The following is a 24,482-nucleotide window of genomic DNA, read 5'->3' as shown; positions in this document are numbered from 1 at the left end:
AACAAGAAAAATCTCAAATAAACAATCTAACTTTATACTTACAGAAACTAGAAAAAGAACAGCAAACAAAGCCTAAAGTGAATAAAAGGAAGACAATAATAAAGATCAGAACGGAAATAAATAAAATAGAGTCTAAAAAATGTAAAAGATCAATAAAACCAAGAGTTGGTTCTTTGAAAAGTCTGGTTGGTTCTTTAACCAAACTCATCACCCCAATTCTACCACCAATAGTTAGCTAATTGTTCCAACATGATTTATCAAAATACTCCTTTTCCTACTGATTTAAAATACCCCTTTTACTATATTCTAAATCTTCATCTGTACTTTATTTACTGACATAACTATTCTATATTCACCAATGTTTGTGCATATATTTAATGCCCACACATTGCTGTTTTAATTACTACAGCTTTATAAAATATTTTAATATATAAGTGGAGTTTTTTATGCCTCTTACAATATTTTCTTCATTACTGTGGCATATATATTTTTCCATATATACTTAGAATTATTCTGTAAGTTTTCCAACCAAACTACATTTGGATTTATTTGGAACATGTATTTAATATGTTCCAAATTGGTTGCCTCCTGCACGAGCCCTGACCAGGGCCTGGGCCTGGGAGGAGCCTGCAACCAAGGTATGTGCCCTTGACCTGAACAAGCTCGGGACCCTTCGGTCCACAGACCAAACACTCTATCCGCTGAGCCAAACCGGCTAGGACTATGTCTACTTTGAAAATAAAAATTACCACCCACTTTGATTTGCATAATATGTGAATTTATTATTTTAAGTACACTGTCACTCACATACTCTAGAACTCAATGGTTGATCAATCTGTGGGTGTTGCTGACTATTTGTGTGGATTTCATAGTACTTAGAATGCCCCTCTGCAGTGCTACGTTAGAGGTTAAACACGTGATGAAGTACATGCTACAAAACAGCAAATACCAGAAAGATGACAAATTATCTGAACTGCATTTTTCCTGATTTTCATTAACTAACTTCTAAATACAAATAAGAAATCTCATCACATTTGTAATGAGGCTAAAGACAACAGTATCAACACACATTGATACTGAAAGTGCTTATTGTAAATGCATTATTTAGACTGACTTATTTTAAGCCCACAAAACTGACAATTCAAAGTAGACATAGTCCTAGCCGGTTTGGGTCAGTGGATAGAGTGTTGGTCTGTGGACCGAAAGGTCCCGAGCTTGTTCAGGTCAAGGGCACATACCTTGGTTGCAGGCTCCTCCCAGGCCCAGGCCCAGGCCCAGGCCCTGGTCAGGGCTCGTGCAGGAGGCAACCAATTGATGTGTTTCTTTCACATAGATATTTCTCTCTATCTTTCCCTCTCTCTTCCACTCTCTCTAAAAATCAATGAAAAAATATTCTAGGGTGAGTATTAAAAAAATAACAACAAAGTGGTCATAGGTACTTATAATATGCCAAATTTCATGATTACATGTAAGAAAATGTACTTTGATGATGGCTACTTAAAGAATATTACTTCATAATTAAGAAATAGTCATCTTCATTTCTCTCATATAAAACATGTATATCTCACAAAGGTATGAAAAAGAATTACATGAGCAATACTTGGGCAATGAACGAGACGCTGAGGAAGTACGTGTTCTTGGTCCAGCCAAGAACAAACTTAACCTTCAAAACTGCTGCCCTGCAGCTGGTTGGGCCACTTTTATATTGCATGCATCAATTTAAATGCTAGATCAGAGGCTTATAAAATTTCTAATTTATAACTTTAAATAGAACTTGGAAAAGTTAAAACCAAACACCGATGAAGAGTTACAGGAAAAAAGGGAGATAACATGCCTGGTCTACATAAACTGTGTTATTTTTTCCTGCTGGCAATGACTCTATATAATAGCATAGACTCATACACGTTATAAAGTAATTAAAATTTATAGCAACAATGAATGCACGAACAACCTGCTTGTTTTGTAGTCACCTAAAACTAGTATATATTCAAACTAGTATAGAAAAACAACAACCATAGATTGGCATCATGCATGAATTATTTTAGTTACTGTACCTTTGGCATGTAGCATAGTTCCTTATACACAATAGGGACTTATTTATTCAACAAATGATGAACGACACTAATGTAATATCTGTTACTTTCTGTATATTATAGGTACAGGTCAAGTACTGAAACTGAGAGGAGAAAAAATTAGCAAGAACACAGATCAGAATTTCAATATCATTATGAAAGATAAGAATTATTATTAGAACATATGTACTGACTTCTAGGCTCTACTTCTGAAAGAACTGCTGGTTCTAGATCCCTAGTGAAATCTAAAAATTAAGTTTCAGTATAACATGAAGGATATTTTCACTTTTTATGACTCCTAATATAGTTAAATAGAAATACCTTTCTTAAAATACTAATCTTTAAAAATAAAAATTTAAGAAGTTGAAGCATGCTTTGTATGGATTAGCACTGATAATTTATTATTTTAGGTATGACAAACACAATACATACCTCTTCATTACATGCTCTAATGAAAAAAGTAGCACAGATAATCCTCAAAGGCAGATAATCTTAAGATAATTTTTATTTGGATTTTTGTATTGTCATTCAACACAGATATGAGACAAAACCTTCTTGTTTCCTAAAAGTGACTATATTGAAAGGTAATCCATGATGAGATGGAAGTGCATATAATAAATGCAAGTAAGTATTTAAAACATTGCATAAAAATAACTCAGAACTTTCCAAAAGTAAGAATGCAGCAGTTATTAACAAGTGTATTGGAAATATGTGATTTTTCTAGGGAGGGTAAGATAGAGGTTATTTTAATCTATTCTGCTGGCTGCTGGCCCCTCTAATGACATTTCCAACTGAGCCTGGACACCTACTCCCCACCCAAATTTCACACAGCTAACTCCCCAGTTCTCACCCAAATGTAGAATCTTCAGAAGTCTTCCCCATCTCCCTATTTAAGTAGATTTCCCTTTCCACTTCCAAACAATTTTTCTCATTACTAAATCCAGTTTGCTTCCATCATAGCATTTATCACAACTAGCGAATAACTAATTATGTGTGGTTCTTTACCTTCTTATCTGCAACCTCTACCTGATTATAAGCCATATAATTACAAATGCAACACCTTGGAACAAAATACACAACCTAGTGAGTATCTGCAAAATGAATGAAAGAAAGTAGAGAGGTTAGGTTTGAGGAGGCTTGTCTCTCTTCACTGTTCACTATTCACTAGGTCTCTATTCATAATTTCATAGCTATGAGAGATGATCTAGCAATAAATTCTTATTCATTAACCTGTCTCTTTACTGAAAATGAACATTATCCATTAATTTGACTTACAAAATTTTCCCGGTATCCTGCTTGGAGTTTGATGGGCACAGCCCTGAAATCAAGATCAAACTCTTTTTTCCAAGCACCTTCTGTGTGGTGGCTCCATATATGATGGACAAGGTAGACAAGCAGAGGACAAAAGCAAGGGAGTGTTGCTCCTGTTGCTAGGCCTTCCAACAGGAGGCTAAACAGCTTCAAGATAGAGTAAGCTGACAGGTCTCTCCACCATGCCAGGTGCACATCAATCCGGCTCAGAGGACTGGATGACTGATTTCAAGGGAGGGGAAGGGGAGTGCCCTTTGGCCTTAAGTAGCTGCCCTAGACTACACTGTGAATGCTAAAAGGTATTTTTCCTGTGTTTAAAGGTAACAACTGCAATTATTTCCAAGCACATAACTGCAGTTATCCATAGAGAATTCAATAAAGGTCAGGGAGCCTCTCAGACTGAAGTATGGTTTCTGGAACGGAGCCAATTACTGGCTGCATCAGGAAAGGAAAAACAGCCAGTAGATATGAGGCTCTGAGCACTGAGAAATGAATGAGCCATCCTCAGATGGAGAAGTCTGAGTCCTCACCAGTTCATCCTTTCTGACAAGTCAGAGGAGCAAGGAGTCCTGTAGGAGTCAGGAGATGCCTAAGATGAATTTCCAATTTGGGAACGAGGATATTAGGACAAGGTGTGGATGCTGTTAGTCTGATTCCTATCTCTCAAGTAACAAAGTCTGCCATGACATGATTTATAATATAAAACACTTGGGAATATCAGGTTTTTAGAAGCATATGAAGAGATAAAAATAATCTAGTTCTTGTCCACACTTTTTTTTTAAGCATTTCAGAAACAATACTACTAGTAGTAATATTACCTTACATAATTTATGGAGTGATTAAAATATTCCAGGCACTGTACTAAGCACAACCTTCATCAAAATTCTTTAAGTATTATCATACTAATTTTACAGGCTGTGTTATGTATCAGTTTGGGGAGAGGGGAAGGATGGACTGAATTATATATTTTAAAAAGTAGACAGCAGTTGGAGATGATAGTCAACTTAAATGCAGATGTTTTTAAAATGTTTGAATATGATGTACCTCTACGAAAAACTTAGTAAACTTATTTAAAATCAATTACATAAACTTATAAGATGTTTAAATCACAATCTGTACAGTGACTATTACTTTATGGTTATATAATTATCCAAATAATGGTTCACAAATCATTTGAATCCACTATTTTATGTAAAGGGATCTAATCTACATAAGAGAAAAATACAGGCAACAATTCTAAATATCTCCTGGGATGTTAGGATCGTGAAAACAGTAAGCTTTGGAGACTTTCCCTACTAATTAGCAGTCAACTTATGTCTTAGAACAGTGGTTCTCAACCTTCGTAATGCCACGACCCTTTAATACAGTTCCTCATGTTGTGGTGACCCCCAACCATAAAATTATTTTTGTTGCTACTTCATAACTGTAATTTTGCTACTGTTATGAATCGTAATGTAAATATCTGATATGCAGGATGTATTTTCATTGTTACAAATTGAACATAATTAAAGCATAGTGGTTAATCACAAAAACAATATGTAATTATATATGTGTTTTCCAATGGTCTTAGGCGACCCTGTGAAAGGGTCGTTCGACCCCCAAAGGGTCGCGACCTACAGGTTGAGAACCGATGTCTTAGAAGGATAACTCATATTTCTAATCTTACATATTCTTCCTATTACATGTTTTTCTTCCACAAGAGGTTAAGTAATTGGTTCAGAGTTACAGCTGTGAGATTTCAGTTTAAGTCTGCTGTTCATCAAGGAAGCCAGCAAAGAAAACCACTAACAAAAGTCTTTCTTCTAGGAAAGGACAAAGCAAAGTCTAATTTAGCTCACAAGTGTTATGTTTCTAACACCAACTGATGCCTTGCTTAATACAGAGGAAGAGAGGAAGGACCATAAAATGATCATTAGGAATTTACAGAGGCATCTAATGAAAAACTTCTTCCATTTCACTAAGTTCACAAAGTATTCATACTCTTTCTGAACCACCAGTCTTAGCACAAGCCACTGAATGGGAAATTACTGCTAATAATTTCTCACTGCATTCTGTTTCTCAAAGCTTTCAAACTGATTATTATAACAGAGGTAAAGGAAACTGCCCAGCACCTAGTGTTCTGTTTCTTTGAAATGTTTCTGGTCACTGTCACTGCTAAGATAAGCCCACAAGTGTAACCAGATACTGACTGAGATGTCCAGTAAACAGGGTGAAGTGTTCTTTAGCTTACAAGAGATAGTGATGAAAATGTAAATTCACCTTCTTCTGCCCATCAGTCACTAATCTTAGAATTACATTTAAATCTTTACATATGCCACAAAATGATCACTCAGCTTTTAATTTGAAAATCAAATGTGAATGCAATGCTATTAAGTGAAGAAAATAAGGAGAAACTATTTAAAGTTGTTTTTCATGGGTATAAGAACTATGACAGGTACACTAGGGTATATTAAGATAATATATACTTCACAAGGTGTATATAATACTTTGATTTTCTATTTTTTCTTTCAACAAAATAGCTTATAGCTTTGATACTATACAATGAAAATAATAACATTACGTATCTGTATAATTCACCATTTATAAATTATTTTTATTAATGTCATCACATTATCAGTTATTACTACTTTATGCAAAGTCCCTTGCTAAGGGACTGAGAGCCAGAATTATCATCAAATTTCACTGCAGAGGGAGAAGGTAATAATAATAATATACAGCTAATTATAATAAAAATTCGGGCATCTGAAAATCTTACTCCTCAGAACCTCGTTTTACATAATTTATCACCATTGAATATTTAAAATTCACAAGATTGTAGATGTCCATTTTCTCCCACCTTAGTACACCACAATGCTCATATGATTTATGAATTGAATATTTCCTTGTTTGGCATGAAATTGTGGAACTGTAGCTATACAGGACTGAAAATACATATGAATCTTATGTTTAGTTAGTGACAGTAACCTCAGAATCTCATCCAATGATCTCATCCAATGCACAGAGAAATGGGTTCCTCATTTAGTGGATGACCTTATTGTTCTAGAACAGCCGTGGGCAAACTACGGCCTGCGGGCTGGGCCTAAAAAAAAAAAGACCGTACCCTTTTATGTAATGATGTTTACTTTGAATTTATATTAGTTCACACAAACACTCCATCCATGCTTTTGTTCCGGCCCTCCGGTTCAGTTTAAGAACCCATTGTGGCCCTCGAGTCAAAAAGTTTGCCCACCCCTGTTCTAGAATGTTAATCTGGAGAGAAGAGAACCTTTCTGAATTTGTAACATTATGAGCACAATAAAATTAACACACTACAACTAAGGAAGAATCAGTATTGTCAACAAACTCTCAAAATAAGGCAAAATCTCATATGATAGATGAAATGGAACCTTATAAGCTTGGACAGATTGTCTCACCACAGGTTCCTCCCCAAGAGCTCTGACATGTATATTGACAGAAAGTAGCTAACTCTTTTATCATAAACCTAGAAATTCCATTCATCTTCTATTCTCTGACATTTTTTAAAAGCACGATCACATATAAATACACTTTTCTGTTATTCACTTCACTTTAGTCTTCACTCTGAACTGCTGAGTAATTTTCAGTCATACAAGAAGTAGTAGAAAATAACATTATGCTCAAAATGCCATTTAACTTCACTCAAACTATGTGTTTGTCTTGACTTAGAAAGAGTGACATCCAGAGGCAAAATGCAGTGTGAATGCTTTATGTGTGTGGAGACAGACTGCATCAGTAATAATCACCTTGAAACACAGTGGCAGCCCACAATCAAGGACATCAACACAAGCAGAAAGTATCTGTCCATTTGTTCTTCAGAATAAAGCAAAATAGCAACATTTTAAATAAAGAGTTTGATGCAGATTTGGTTTAATTTATCAGGTATGCTTTATAACTAAAAGGGCGATTCATTTAATAACATTTTATATAGGAAACACATTGTCAAATTATGCTAGCAAACAGAAATAAAGTGATCCATCGAACCTGTTATTTAGTTTTTGATATCATCTGACAAGAGTATTCTCCTTAAAAAGGGAAAAGAGAAATAAATCCAAAGCAGTAAGAGTAGTCAAAGCTTTTACAAGGATATAGCTAAAATAAATCTATTATAACTAGATGTAACTGATATCTAGAATCAATAATATTACCTTGTTTGTCAACATCTATCAGTAAAGAAAACTGGCAAAAATCATCTCTCACAGGTCTCCATCTCTCTGGTGCAGGTTAAGCATTTTTGGACGTGTGGCGACCTCTTCAGGACACCAGTACCATTAATCTGAGGTAGCCAAGGAATAACAGACATGGTAACTCACACGGGTCCTGACACTTGCTTATCCATCTGACCTGATGAAAGTAGTGCCTCCCCAACTGAAAGTGCTCTATTTGGCTTCTTTTGTAGATCATATGTCCCATGTTATATTCTGGTTGGATATGTGTTCTTTTACATGCAGAACCCTTTGGGAGGAAGTTTATTTGTTTTAGAATTCTCAATCAGAAGTAATAGAGTATGCCTTGATCTGAGACCAATATAGCTAGAGAAAGGAAAGAGGAGGAGAGGAGGGAGAAAAGGAAGGAATTTACAGTGCATTTTGGTAAGGTATATTTTTATAATTTTGAAAGAGAAAGTATATAACTAAAATGTAAGAATAAAAATATCACAAACCACGAAGTCATTGGAAACTGAAAATTCTAATCCTGGCTAAAAACCCACAAAATCTATCTGGTAGACATACATAAAGCTTACTTATACAGCTGTCTAAAACAACTTAGATTGTTTTCATAATTTTAGGTTAAATAACCTGAAAATAAGGAAACCACATTGGAAATGAATTTCACAAAATTCCTAGATGTAGAGATAATTTGTTACTATGTTACTTCCTTTGCTATGCCCATCCAAGTCCTTCTCCACTTACAACTACGTAGGTGGGTTAATAAATGTGGTAGTATTACTTAAAAAAAAAAATCTGCTTTCAATTTGGAACAGAGATAAATGGCTTTGATAAATTATGTTAATTCTAGCTACTAAATAGTCTTTAATTTTACAACTTTTTTCCATTTCTACTATAGTTTAGGCTTTTGTAATATTTTGCCTAACTGGTATCCCTGGTCTTAAGTGTTCAAAATTTTCATAAAAGAATGTTAGAAAAAATTTTAAGATCTTCATTAGCAATAACAAACATTTAATAGCTATGTTAGGTCCTGAGACATTAAAATAAAATTACTTTCATAATATCTCCTATAATGACAAGGAGTTAAGAGTTAAAATAAACTCATTATTAACAACAGATATCTACTGGATCATTTTTTAAGGAGGAGGAATAATGGAAAGGAGAAAAGGGTACAGAAGAAAGGAAGGAAACAATCAAATAGCTAACAATGTAGTTGAGAAACAAGGCATTCGTTTTGGAAGATAATAAGATATTGAACAGAAAACACAACGGGCAATCAGAGACAGAAAGGCTGAGAAGTGGGATGTATCCCTCTTTTAAATGTCTTTAGTTATTCTAGAGCATGAGTCAGTAAAACATGGCCTATAGGCCAAATCCAGTCTGTTGCCTGATTTTGTAAATGAAGTTTTATTAGAACACAGTCACACCTTTTTGTTTACATATCTGCTATAGCTGCTTTTATACTACAATGGCAGAGTTGAGTTGTATGGAGGCCATATGACTTGGAAAACCTAAAATATTTACTATCTGGACCTAAACAAAAACTTCTAGAGCAAGGATTCACCCATTTTTGTCTAATCCTTTTATTATCCTTGAAGTTCCAAGTTAAAATCCTGCACACATAATTATAGATATCTTTATATGCCATGAAATATTGATATCAACATATGAAAAATGAGGAAGCTAGTACCATTTACAAAATATCACTTAAATAGCGTTCACTTCTAAACATTTGCAGTGTTGCACAATTCAAAAATGACAAATGAAAAACTGATAACTATTAGAAACCTTAAAAGAAATAAATTAGTGATGTTAAACTTAGTCCTGGTTATGGCACGTTCAGCATTTGCATTTATGATCAGTTACAAAGGACATGGCTAATTGAATCTATCCTATGACAAGTCCGTGTACTTACAGTGAGGCTAATGCAGCGGGTAAGGAAATGAGCACCCATCACTGTCTATAAACATGGCCTATAGGCAATGTGTGCACATAGCTTTCACTTCGAAGAACATCTTTCAGTACTAACCTTCATGACCACATGCATTTAGAAAGTGTAAGGGCAATACTCTCTTAGAAAAGCCATTCACATGCCTCTGATTATATATTTTTCTATTTTGATGTCTTATTTCATGTACTATTTCCCTTGCATTTTAAGTAATTTAACATTAGATGACATTTTAAGTATATTATGCTCTTTAAAGAAACTTAGAGAAATTTACTTTTTCCCACCAAATATCATATCAAAAATAATGTACTTATAAAAGTCAGGTCTACTTTGTGCTGCAAAAATGAAAGAAAGATTCCTTAAAAATTAATTTAACTTTCCTTTGATGCGTGAATTATTCAGTTGTACTATGTGCCAGGCACTGTGCCAGGCAATAGGAATAGGGCCTCAACATGAATAAAATATGGTTTCATCTTCCAAGAAGTCCCCAGCTATTCCTGCACATGCAAATATGTAAAAAAGGCAACGATATTTATTTATTTATTTGTTTGTTTGTTTGTTTTATTACTTAAAGTATTACAAAGAGTATTATATATGTCTCCTTTTTTTTTCTCCCCTTGACCCTCCCCTAGCCTCCCATGCCCCCCAGTGTCTTGTGTCCATTGGTTATGCTCGTATGCATGCATACAAGTCCTTTGGTTGAACTCTTACCCGCCCCCGACCCCCCAACCCTCCCCAGCCTTCCCACTGTAGTTTGACAGTCTGTTCGATGTTGCAACGATATTTAAACAACTTCAGAAGAACTGAGTAATTCCAAAAGAGTTTAAAAATAAAAAAATTAAGTAAATTTCTGTTGCCCCCAAGAGGTGAAGAGGTTTTCTTCAGTCACTACTGTTTAATAGTAGTGGTTCTCAGATCTTTTCATCATGCAATATAAAAAGGTTCCTGATTATACTGTTTCCCTTGATTCTTAATGTAAAAAAATGAGAGAAAATATTTTAAATTCACACTTTACCAGCTGTTGGGGTGGGGGGCACTGAGCAAAAAAGAGCAAAAAAAATCATGGACACAAACAACAGTTTAGTGATTGCAGGGGTGGGTGGAGATGACGGAGGGTATAGAGGGGATAAATGGTGATGGACAGATACTTGACTTGGGACAGTAAACACACAATACAATATACAGATAATGTGTTGTAGAATTGTGCACCTGAAACCTTTATAGATTTGTTAACCTGTATCACCCCAATAAATCCATTAAAAAGGAAAAGAAATAAAGTATGAAGGAGCAACAAAAAAAGTAAAATTCACACTTTTTGTTTCCATTCCTCCTGCTTAATTGAGGACTCCTGATACGTCCGGGTCCTATGCATTCAGGCAGAGGATCCTAGAGCAGATCAAGAGCAGGCAAGAGAAAGCCACTTTCCATTCCAGTGATGATGTAATAAGCCCTATTAACTCTGCAACTGTTCATGACTGTGGAAGATGACCTTTGCATTCTGGCATCACCAGGCTGGTTTTAGATAAAGCAAGGAGGGGAGTCTCTCATCTCTCCCCAAAATCTAGGCTACGTACCATGACCATGTGTCCTTGCATTGGGAAAACAGGCAGATCTGTTAGGAGAGTCAGGGAGGTTAATCAAATGGGCACAGTTATCTATGAAAGTTTGAACGGTTTCCTGCCACCGAGAGGAGGCAGTATATCTGGTGTGTGAGATCAGAAAACTCAGCTGGGTACAAACAAACAGCATCATGACCCATAGGGAGGAAGAACATGCACTGAAGACTGCAGAGACCCTTGTGTGTTAGATATGCCCTTCCAAGCAATAACCAAATGTTTCCTTCAATGGTTTCAATTCCGCTCTAAAATAGGGGTTAATAAAGATGATGGGGAAAAGCCAATCCTTATCCCTTCTTATAAAGAAAACTAACAGGCATCAGTACGTCAGGTGAAACATTTCCAATGTTATATAGTTTTCCTTCTAAATAAATAAAGTCTTGAAAATGGAAATGTAGAAATAAGAGAGAAGCTGTATGTAGTCACACCGCTGTGGGCAGGCCAGGTCGCAGCACTGGCTGCCAGGGGGAAGTTCACCTGAGACCACTGTGGCTGACACTGCAGTCCTTTGTAGCACCTGCACAGACAGACCGCATCCTTAATGTAAAATAGTCATCACCATCGCTTTCACCCCATTCAAACCTTTTTTACTGACACCTTTGTTATCCCATTTGTTTCTTCACCCATCTTTGTTTTCTTTTCATCAACTATTGCTTGGTGTCCTTAACACTGAAAGTAATTTGACACTGGGTATAATTTGAATTGCCTTTTAGTTTTCTCAAAGGCCTTCCTTTGTGTCTCTTATTTTATTTTAATCTTACAGACACTGACTATGAGGTAGGTATTGTCAATCCTCTCTTAACGAATTGGGGGAGGGGATTTTTGGATATGAAGAAATATATTTTTTCACAAAACTTATCTTTACATTTTTTAAATCATAGAAAATCTAGGGAATTTAGTGCATCAAAATGCCTTGAGATGTAAAAAAGCAAAAAAAAAGCAAAAGACACTTTCACATTTTGCCAATGTTAAACCATAGTCACTGGAGAACAGTACAAAGCTGTATTCCATGTTCACATATTTCATTGTTATAATTTCACAGGTTACAGTGAGTTCTATTGGCCAAGAGTCCCAAGAAGGCAAAATCAGTTCCTCTTCTGCTTTTCTTCCCAGAAAAGAAAACTTTCCAAAGGAAACTGGTTTCTTTCTATGAATCATGTTTTTTAAAAATAAATTTATTTTTCCTATTGCTAGCTTATTTGTACAGTTAGGGAAATTTCTCAATTTAATTGAAATATATTTTTCTCTTTTGTTTTCCAGTTGTCATTATTATTTGTAGACTACAAAGTTATCAAAGGTGATATAACTCACTTTAAGATTTTAAAGAATGTATTTAACCATCAGAGCAGTTACTTAAGTAAATGAGTTAAACATCATTCTAGAGTTACTTTTCTGTCACACTAGATTAATGATACTAGAAATGACAAATATTGGGTACTACCATCATAAATTAGAAATAATTTTTATATTGCCTCATTTTCAAAATCTAGAGGCAAAATAAACTGTTCATTTTAAAATACATATATGTAGCCCGGCTGGTGTGGCCCAGTAGGAGGTAACCAATTGATGATGTTTCTTTCTCATCGATGTTTCTATTTCTCTATCTCTATCCCTTCCTCTCTACCTAAAAATAAATAAAAACATTTTAAAAAAAACATATATGCAGCCCTGCTGGTATGGCTCAATGTATTGAGCATCATCCTATGAACCAGGAGGTCACGGTTCTATTCCCAGTCAGGGCACATGCCTGGGTTTTGGGCTCAATCCCTAGTAGGGGGCGTGCAGAAGGCAGACAATCCATGTTTCTCATTGATGTTTCTCTCTCTCTCTCTCTCTCTCTCTCCCTCCCTTCTTCTCTCTAAAATCAATTTAAAATACATATATGTAGAGTTTAGAAAATCACCACTATCCATGTTCTTGTCTCATCCTCAAATATTATATATTGATTCATGATTACTTCAGTTTCACCAATTCGCTCATTTGTTTATTCATTCATTTTTCTTTCATCAGTTCCACATTGTTATGTACAGGTCAGACCTTTTCCCTGAGTTCTAGGTCTAAATACTCAGCTGCCTGCCCAATAGTTTCACAGACATTTCACACTCACTTCAGATCCAACATGCCCCCAAATAAACTCACCATTTTCACCCATAATCCCACCCCTATCCTCCTCCATATCCAGTGTTTCCTGAGTGAACAGAGACCTAATTCCAATGATACCCAAGCCCTCCTCAACTTCCTGTGCTTGGATTCTATGAGATCATTTAATTTTCTTATAATAAATCTCTGATTGCTTAAGTTCATATAAGCAGTTTCTATTCTTTGCAACAGAAATTAGGCCTCAGGAGGAAATGGTAACCCAACCATTTGTACTTGTTTAATGTAAAAGATCACTTTTGACATTATGAACCAGAAATGTACTTACTGTAATTAACTGAATACAAGTCAGAAATCATGGAGAATGAGGTATAGGCCAACTTTCCTCTATCATTTTTATGTAACATAAGTCAAGGCTAGCCCAGCCAAACCATGAAATAGCTTTAACTACTCCTTGTTCCTTTTTCCCTTTCCTCTCACTCTCAAGGACTTCCACCTGCTTCCTCAAGGCTGCCCTAAAGTCCTAAACAATGTCTCACATATGCTGCATCTTTCCTACCAGTAACCATAAATCAATCCTTATCCTCCCCTGACCCTTTACCCCAAATCTTTCTTTTTTTGTTTCCTAAGAAGGCAGCCAGATCCTCTGGTACATTAACTCAAGCCAACATGTCAATTGATTCTAATATAAAAGAAGGCCTCCTTTCTCATTCCTGAAACATACATGTGACTTTAGGGGAAATTTTCTTAATTAAAATGAATGAAACTAGTGATGGGAAATTATAACACTGAATAAAGCAGCAGAACAAATGGTTTTTAGAAAGGTGTTCTTGGGATATCTTTTGTATGATAATCATCCTGCATATGCAAATACCAAGCTGCACAAGAAAAAAATAGGCTGAACTAAAGAAGGATTATGTATTTTTGACACATTTAAACTACTGAACAGTCTTCTCTGTATTTTTGCAAAATTGATCTAGATGCTAAAAATAAAAGTACAGCTTAATATATTCAAAATTGTAATCAAATGTTGGAACAAGAAAATTAGTCATCAATGCTTAGTCAACCAACTGAGATGATCACATTTCTATGCTAATCCTGTGTTTTTAATTAACAGATAAAGCAGAAGGGGGTATCTAAACAATGGTGTTTTAAAAAATGAAAAAATAAATTTTCAAACTTTAATTAAGTGGAAAAGCAATAACAAAACTACTGCTGCACTTCAGCAACTGTTCATTAAAAAAACAAACAAAAAAACCCTTGGCATATTTCTAAAATTACATTCCACAGGCCTCTGGATCCTCTTCTGTTTTACTCATGATTATAAAGAGTACAGATGTAGAATATAAGCTGAGCCATTATACCAAATACCATCTGGCCTGCTGCCCTGAATCTAATTGGTCAGCAGACCAGTTCTTGTGGAAGGCAGTGGGATCCCAGTGTGGTGATTCAGAGTGGGCTTCAGGGAGAGTGCCGGCATTCACATACTAGAACTGCCTCTTTCTTTGAATATTTTCTTGAGTAAGATAACTCAACCTCCCTAACCATAAGTTTCCTCATGTGTTCAATAGGCCTAATAATAGTAACTACATTGTTTTGAGGATTCATCTATTCACCTTTGGATACCGGGCACTGTTCCTAGCTTTTAGAATCCAACAGTGAACAACACAGGTAAAACTCGTTGCCCTCACAAAGCCTACATTCTCAGATATTGCATCTAAAGCACTCAATTAAGCCTGATACTAGTAAGTCATCAATACACGTCAGCTTGAATGAGATCGAGTAAAATGATGGCATTAGAACGAGTAGGAATGTATCAGGATGAAGTCAGCAGATCTAAGACGTAGCAGTGGCCCTGTCACTAATTGCCTAGGACACATTCACTTAATCTCTCAGTGTCTCAATTACTTAATCTGTACAGTGTGATCTTAAGGCTCCTTCTACTGGATATATGGCAGGTCGTGAGAGACAGAAAAGATGAGGGGTCAAAAACATTAAAGATAATATTTTCCTTTGCATATTTTAGCTTTATCTTACCATTGAATCAAGCTACATTAAACAGAAAAATGCTTTTTTCAGTATCTTCAAAGTTTAGGAAAAGCTCAGAAACTAAGTAATTAGTTGCAATTAAAAAACAGAAAAAACCCTCAGGAGTCACTGTGAAAAAATGTAAATGATCAATATCAGACCAAATCTTTAACTTCATAAAATATAAAATCACAAAATACTAACATAAGATAAAAACCGTATCTTTTATTTACCTTAAAAAGTATACATCTAACCCTTATCAAAAATCATTAGATGAAACAATCTCCTTCTAAAACATATTTAAGTAAAATGTAATATTGTTCCTTTTGGGGAAATCTGTTTTCCTAAACTAGTTTTTCCAATGAAACTTAAAAATAAAATTGGTCCCATACCCACACCTTTTCACAAGTTATATATACACTAGAGGCCCAGTGCATGGATTTGTGCACCCGTGGGGTCCCTCAGCCTGGCCTGCACTCTCTCGCAATCCAGGACTCCTCGGGGGATTTCGGACTGCCAGTTTAGGCCCAATCCCTGGCTGGGACCGAGCCAAAACCGGCAGTCCCATATCGAGGGATGTAGTAGTGCGTGAAGCAGCAGGCAGCCAGGGAGGAGCCTGAGCCAAAGTCTGGGAAGGCTCGGCCACTCCTGCTCATTCCTCCCCACTGGGCCTGCTGCAGCGGCCACTCGGTAGTGCTGCCAGAGGCAGGAGAGGCTCACGCCGCCACAGCTGTGCTTGCCAGTTGCCCAGGGGTTGACTGGTCACTTAGGGTTTTATATACATAGATTTCTCAGGGTTTTGCAAATTTTGCTCAAATTACTTTTCTTTTCCAGTTAAACACTGCAGCATTTTAGCTTTCTTAAAATTAACCAAATGTATGGCTAGATATTCCTATAGTTAGCCAAATTAAATGGTATACGCGACCCTTCGTGAGGAGGACCCTGTGTACCTAGCTCAGCCACATGTCTTCTGCACTTTCCATTTCTATATTGAACTTTTTGCAGTTCCATGATTAAGTCCTGTTCTCTTGTGAAAAACAATGTAACTTAGCAAACAAGTTTCCTTCCCCTGAAATATTTTCCCCTTCTATTCAAGGACACTCCCATCTATCAAGTCTCATGCAAACAGTATTCTCTGCAAAACCTGTCCTGATGACTTTCACCATAGCCCATTTCATGACAGGTCACATTAGACCAGTGATGGCGAACCTATTGAGCTCGGCGTGTCAGCATTTTGAAAAACCCTAACTTAACTCTGGTGCCGTGTCACATATAGAAATTTTTTGATATTTGCAACCATAGTAACACAAAGACTTATATTTTTGATATTTATTTTATATATTTAAATGCCATTTAACAAAGAAAAATCAACCAAAAAAATGAGTTCGCGTGTCACCTGACACGCGTGTCATAGGTTCACAATCACTGCATTAGACCCTTGTGATATCACTCCCTTGAGATTTTGTGTGTATTACCATTAAATTGATTATCTTTTTAAATTATTATTATTTTGTTACATCCATCTGAAGGCAGGTACTGTGATTTTCATGTTGCTATCACCCTGACCCAGAGCAGGCAAGTGCTCATATGTGTTAAATGTAAGATAGAAATATCGTTCTCAATGGATAAGAAAAACACCCTTACTAAACATAAATTAAATTTGGCCTTATATATAATTTAATTTGGAGTATTGTTAAACCTTACTCCGAAACAACAACAACAAAATCATTGTGGTAAAAGCAACCAAAACCAAAGAGGAATCAGTACAAGATTTAAAATTAGAAAAGCAAGTCATATTCTATGGCACTCCTCCAAAAACACCTTTTTCAGGTACTGACAATGACACAGAATATCATGAAATTAAGATTTGCTTCCAAAACTCCCCATAGATTATGATCTTTAACTCAAATACATGGCAATCAAGAGTTTATTCTCCCTTTACTTCCCAGGGACATCAAACAAAGGACATGCCACAAAACCAACTTTTAGCAATAATCCTAAATAAGAATAAATCTTTCAGGATTCATCATCAATAAAACCACAACTGTCATTGCCATTAAATCGATTATGTCAACCTTCAATCCAGTTAATGTCAATTAATTAAGTTTAAAACTTTTTCTAGAATGGCATCTAACAATCTAATAGCAGCTCATTGCAAGTAAACACATTGACCCCCACCCTCCCCACCCTGCAGGTTATCAGTGTACTTCAAATGTTCATATAAACTACAAGCAGGAAATAATTTCACATTGGCCTACAGAAAAGTAATAAAGAAAATTCAGCTGAATACAACTAAAGTAAAATGCAAAATATCCAGTGCTGCTCAGCTATAAATAGAAATAGTTCAATTAGAAAGCCAGACTATCAAGAGAACTCTCCTGGAAGTTAAATGGGAATTACAACAAGAGCACTTTCCAAAAGCAGGCCATTTCTTTATGCAATTACTTGTTTTCATTTTATAGCTGTCATACTTGTTTACCTATAATGAAACACTGCTCTGCTCTTCTTGTAATCAAAACAATAAAACACAGCCAAAGAAAGAAAGTATGTTCCCCAGTAGCTAAGATACTATTTTGGGGAGAAACAATTATTTTCAAGTACTGAATTCCAGTAACCTCTAATCAGGGAACAGGATAAAATTTATAACTTCATGTAAAATGGAAGGCATGTTTAAATTTTTTGCTTTGATTTGTAAGACAAAGACTTTATAATTCATAGACATGCATATATTTTGGTAATATTTTGGGATGTCAAGAATGAGTCTTCGTATCTTTCATTACTTGAAAAATGAAACTTCAGATGTTCTAGATTAATCGATTTTGAAATATCTCATTGGAAATTTTTCCAATGACAAAGAAACATCTTTCACTGTAATTAATACTATATGTTTGATATTTCTTGGGAGAAAAAAACGTAAAACACGAGTGAAAGTTTTAACTATAAATCAATTAAAATTCCATTGCAATTACTACTGCTAACACAGAAAAATTGCCACAGGATGACACATAGAAACAGAGTTTCATAGCACAATTCACTCCCATAAAAAATTCAACCCAAAGAATGACTTACAGTGTCATGCATTGGGGAGGTACTAAAATGAATAGGAAAAAGTGAATTCAACCAATAGAGCATTTACATAAGTTTGAAGGTAAACGAAAGACCACTGGCTAGAGGTAACATAAAATTCATTCAGGAATCATGATTAACAAAGGAAATAGCAGATAGTTTAGAAGAAATCAATGGAAGTAATTATAGAAAAACATGTTATTGTTGCTATAACTAGTAAGAAAAATCATGTCAAAAATATTTATAAAAGTAACGACAAAAAATGTTTTATGCCACAGATGAGATGGGGCTTGTGTGTTAACGTTTGTCAGCACCCTGACAGATTTGACTAATTTGTCACTGGAATCTTTGTTGCTAATCCTGGAATCTTTCTCAATATACAACACAGAGAGCCACTACCAATCACTGAAAGTTGGCACTGAAACCTATTTGTCCTATCTGCTCTCAATGCCATTATTCAAGATATTCCATTTGGAACCTTCTCTGCAGGCAGATAGCACACGGCTATGCACAACTTTCTAGGAAATGTGGTCAAGCATAGGCTGACTTTCAAAAATTTGTGAATGCATGAAACTTCTTAAGAAGCAAAATGGAAATATAACATTACAACAGTTATGTTGCGGTTTGGTGAGTGGAATAAATTTTTTAAAATTAACTGCTATCTATGACTTAGAATGGTTTCAATTCTGATGATACAGATAAAAAAATATATACAGCCCTCCACTCGCAAGAAAAGCAATCACTACAAAAGCAGCAAGGAATTGAAACAACCCCAATGCAATAGAAATTAAAGAATGTTATTGGTAACTGACAAATTAGTAAAACAGTTTCAATAATGTGCATTAGGATTTAAAGCCATAGTTGAATGTGTGAAAAGGAATCTGAGAAAAACTGAATAACTAGAGTAGAGAATCTGATACCCAAAGTAGCATTAACATCTGAGCAATCGAAATTACTGATTTCCTCAAAAAGGCAAAACCCTTTATTGTTACTTTGAACAAAAAGTGTTTTGTCTAATAAAGTAAATAATACAATTTTGTCCAAAATCAAATACTTTAAGTCTTTAAAAATATCTATTATAATGTAATTTGATCTCTATTTATGGAAAGTAAAACATAAATACAATGAGTTATAGGTGTCTTAAATTCCAGAAAAATAGTTTCCCTATTGAAATGTTTTTAAATATATACAATCATTAAACCATATTTGAAACATAAGCCTTAATTTTAGCTTTAGAATAAAATTGAACACTAAGCAAAATGTGTATGGGGGGGCCCAGCCAGCATGGCTCAATGGTTGAGCGTCGACCTATGAACCAGGAGGTCAGGGTTCAATTCCTGGTCAAGGCACATGTCTAGATTGCAGGCTCAATCCCCAGTGTGGGGCATGCAGGAGGCAGTCAATCAATGATTCCCTCTCATCATTGATGTTTCTATCTCTTTCTCCCTCTTCCTTCTTCTTGAAATAAAAACATATATTTTAAAAAATGTGTATTGGGGGGATTAAGTATAAAAAATATCAATTGATGTGTATATCGGGGAAGTTAATTTTATTCTGCTCTAATTATATATACTATATAACCCCACCAGAATGTTAAGTCAAAGACTGCATAATAAAACACACTAGAGAAAAATATACCTAAATTACTAAACAGGCTTAAATAATTCAATCTGACAATGAACCCTGCTCCACATTAAATAGTATTATGTGCTATTTCCAAAAAATAAAAACTTCATCAACTGCACACTGCATTTTACAATTATGGACTTAGCCGTATTTATGATCTGACATGAATTCTGCAAGAGATCTTAAGTTGTACTAACATTTAGCATTAAAGAACATTAATCATAATCAAGAAAGCATTGAGAACTAGTCATTGGTTATAATATAATTAGAGAATGTTTTCTAAAATTTTATTTGAAATAACTAGTACACTAAAATCTTTTACCCTTGGTTAAATTCAGTCATGAATTGTTGTTCTACTGTTATGCTTTTCCATGACTTTTAAAGTAAATTCTTTTAAAAACTGCAAATAGGTGACACATGACACAGTCTTATTGGCTATGAGACTGTAGCTGCATATATGACTAACTTGTGGTATAACTTATCAATATGTTATTCATGATTATAACAAAACAAATTTTACTTGATAGGTAAATCACTGCCTAATTAGGTGTATTTACCTCAAGTAAGATAGAAAAAAAAATGTTTCTGTGAACTATACAGGGATGGGCAAAAGGTTTACAGTTGTGAGTACATGAAACAGAGTTTATTCTTGTACTATTATTTATTATTGTATTATTTTACATAGAAATTGTAGCCCTACTTTTGCCCACTCCTGTATAAATAACTATAAAATAATGCTTTCACACACAATATGAAAACTAAAATGAAAATATTTAAGTTTTGTAAAAGAAATTTATTGCTGTATTGTAACAAATATATAATTTTCTAGCATTCTATTAATAAAACTGGAAATGTTTTTAAAATGTTCTCCTTACCTGTGTATACATTTTTTACTCTCGAGATATGACATACCGGAAGCAGCATCTAATGAAAATTTCACTAATTGTTTGGTTTTTAATTCATCTTTCTTTTTTCTCAGATAGGAGAGGAAATCACCTCCTAGAAGAATTGACAGATGAACAATGAGACAAGATCATGATGAAAGTCACATTTATCACCTATTATAAATACCTCACACAGAACAAAAAGCACAACACATTGGGCCATGCTTCCTGGCCATTTTGTTTGAGGTGGGGATGAAAGAAAATATAAAAAGGACACATCTTATGAGAAAACAGACATCATTAACTCTCCCAGGTACAGTTTAAGTACTTTAAGTGCTTCACATTGGATATTACTTAATACAGGATGATAATATTTAAACAAAGACATGCAATTTCTCACCAATTTGCCTGACTAAAGTTTTGTAAATTTTATTCTCTCTAATATCAAATAAAAGATTATAATTATTATGAATTAAACAAAATAACTCAATGATAATGAATTAATTATCAGACTCAGTAATTGCTTTAAAAATATTTTGATATTATTAACAATACCATCACTGTCAGTAGACCCAGACAGAGGGGGGAAATGGGTATGATTTCGCTAATAAGATTTAGCTGCTGCGCCAGATTGCATTTTTAGGCATCAAATGAATTCTATGATGTGGAGAAGCACCTTTAACCAGCATGGTTCAAAAGAAATACTAGTATAGTTCAAGCCACACAGTAATTTTAAATTTACTGATAGTTACATTTTGAAAAGTAACAACAAAAGGTGAAATTTACTTTAATAATATATTTTTTCTTTAGCCAATAGATCCAAAACATTATTTATCGATATATATCATTATAAAAATTTTAGTGGCGATATTTTACATTTTATCATCCTAAGTCTTTAAAATATGTTTAATATTTATGGGACATCTCAATTTAGATGCAAATTTTCATCTGAAAATATTGTATCTGTATTTAGATTTCATAAAATTTACAGTTATAAAGTAGATTCATATACATAGGTTGTTCCAAACATACTTAAAATTTTCATGTATCGATTTTTAAAAACAATTAAAAGGAAATACAATTATAAATTTAGTTTTTTTAAGAAGCACTATCCACATTTCAAAACCTCAAGAGCTCTGAAGCTATATATGGCCAGGATTATCATGTAAAATAGTACAGCCTTAAACTGCATTCATTATTAATACAGCATTGAAGGCGATGTTTTGATTATTTTTCTCTTGTTAGTGTATAATGTATTACATTCAAATAAAGAAGTCAGACAGAAAAAATCAAGAACCATATGATTTCACTCATATGTAGAATATAAAACTGAAAGCAAGAAATGAACAAACAAGACAATCAAACAAAAACTTATAGACACAGACAACGGTGTGCTGGTTACCAGAGGAAAGGGGAAGATAAGGTAAAGGGGATCAAATATATGGTGACAGAAGATTTGACTTTGAGTGGTAAACACACAAAGCAATATACAGATGATGTATTATATAACTGCACACATGAAACATAATTAACCAATGTCACTCTAACAAATTTAAAAAGTTAAAGTATATTAGAATGGATGTCCTCTAAAAATAATAATTCCCACTTTCTATTAGGCCTTCAGATATTAGCCAGGTTTTTGCAAGAGAAATTAGCATTTTAATGGCTATTTCCTAAACTTTTTTATCCTCTTCACCAGGGCCTACGCTTCCTAAAATGGAACAACTCTAGAAGTAAAGACTTAACCGCTTTTTCTTTAATGAGAGTTCCTAGAAAATAAGAACCTGCCTAATTTCCCTTATAATATTCTTTTCTGAACCTCTTCTCTTATTCACAAATCAAGTGTTATACAAATTTAGGTGAATCATTTACAAAATCAGTAAGACTTATGCTTAAAAATAACTTTAACAGTGTCAGACAGTTTACTCTTTTTGTTTTTCGTTTTTGTTTTTTTAGGAGAATATCAAATGTATTAAATTACTAGGAAGATTGTTGAAATAGTTTCTATCAAGTTTAATTTTCTGAACAAAACACATAAATGCCACAGTAAACAGCAAAACTAACCAACTTCTCACCTTTAATAGGTACAAAAATGTCTATTAAAATGGACTTAAAAATCAATATTTAGTTCAAGTTATTATTTGGACCAATATTCCCATATATACATTAATTCTTTTGTTAAATGTACATTGGCCTATTTTAGAAAAAGTGCACCCTCTGGTTTTAAAACCTCATAGGATTTGTTTACACTGTGGAATAACTTTCAAGTGAAAACATCTCTTCTGGAATTTGACTTAAAGCAGCATTATGAAAACTCCAATGTTCTGTCAAATCCTAATATTATTTCTCTCCCTAGTTAGCTCATATTCAGCACGTTTCCGTCTGCCTTCAGCTCTTTTTAAATTGTCTCCTTCTTACAATCCTCCTTGTACTCCCCACCCTCACCCCAGATTATAACCCCTGTAAAGAGAATTGTATAGACATCTACCACATGATATCTAGGACGTAATATCTCAATAAACATTTTTGAATGAATGTGTAAAAAAACTATTTATATCTCCTTCTTACAGCTTATAAGTTACCCATAAAGAACTATTTTTCATTAATTTTAACATTTAGCCCCTCTCCAATGGTCAGAACTATGCTTTTTAAATGCTTGTTAAATGTTAAAATAAAGACATTACATTTCTTATCAATAGCACCTGATGGATGCCATTAAAATCTTTACATTCCAACAATAAAACTTAGTGTATTTAAGACACTGAGCTCTGTAACACTACTGTCTTAGAAATTACATCATCTAAAAATGAAATGATTTTCGAAGAAGCAACCTTTGGTAGATAAGATTAAAACAACAAATGCATAATCTATGGGTAAACAAAGAAAAGACAACATTTAAATAGCATTAAAAATTGGCTGAAAAATGATGCCAAGTCAATAAAGGTAAAGAATAGCCTGGCCAGTGTGGCTCAGTTGGTTGAGGGTCCTCCCGTGCACAGAAAGATCCCAGGTTTGATTCCCAGTCAGGGCACATACCCAGGTTGCAGGTTCAGTCCCTAGTCCTGGTGTGTGCAGGAGGCAATGGATTGATGTTTCTCTCTCTCTCTCTCTCTCTCTCTCTTCCTTCCTCTCTCTATAAAAATCAATAAAAACATTTAAAAATAATTTTTAAAGTGAAGGTAAAGTGTTGGGAAAGAGGAGTTAGATACAGCTATTTCTAAATATATGACACAGCTAAAGATACAGATGAAGGGGAGTCTGTCTCTTAGTTAATCCAACAAAAATTTGCCACAGAGAAATGTCTTGCTTACAATCATTAAAGTACTGAAGTAAAATTTAAATTTATTTTCAATTTATAGATTCAAGCCATAGACACAGTGTTCTTAAATAAAGGAGTAAAGCTGCACCATTCCACAACCCTAGTCAGTTTCTTGCAGATTGCTGTAGAAAAGCAAGGCCTCCAGTAAGAATTAAATAATGATTCAGTACTGAAAGCCTGAGCCTTGGACAAGTGCAAGCGTACAGAACCCTGAAACTGCCCTAGCTGGTTTTGCTCAGTGGATAGAGCGTTGGCCTGCAGGCTGCAGGGTCCCAGGTTTGATTCTGGCCAAGGGCACATGCCTGAGTTGCGGGCTTGATCCCCAGTAGGG

General features: G+C 34.6%; 1 protein-coding gene across 4 annotated transcripts in view; it reads right to left on the bottom strand.

Moving 5' to 3' along the window:
• Positions 1–24,482, bottom strand: part of FER (FER tyrosine kinase) — a 308,974-nt gene that overhangs the window by 53,804 nt on the left and 230,688 nt on the right. For all 4 annotated transcript variants that reach the window (XM_070412423.1, XM_070412422.1, XM_070412425.1 and 1 more), the window contains one exon: positions 20,824–20,947. In XM_070412423.1, the coding sequence (XP_070268524.1) occupies positions 20,824–20,947 (124 nt within the window). The remainder of the gene's footprint in view (positions 1–20,823; positions 20,948–24,482) is intronic.

The sequence above is a fragment of the Myotis yumanensis genome, unplaced genomic scaffold, assembly GCF_028538775.1.
Source record: "Myotis yumanensis isolate MYYU_CA2020_CCGP unplaced genomic scaffold, mMyoYum1.0.hap1 SCAF_4, whole genome shotgun sequence".
Taxonomy (NCBI): Eukaryota; Metazoa; Chordata; class Mammalia; order Chiroptera; family Vespertilionidae; genus Myotis; species Myotis yumanensis.
Note: the sequence above shows the minus strand (reverse complement) of the source record. Positions and strands in the feature narration are given on the sequence as shown.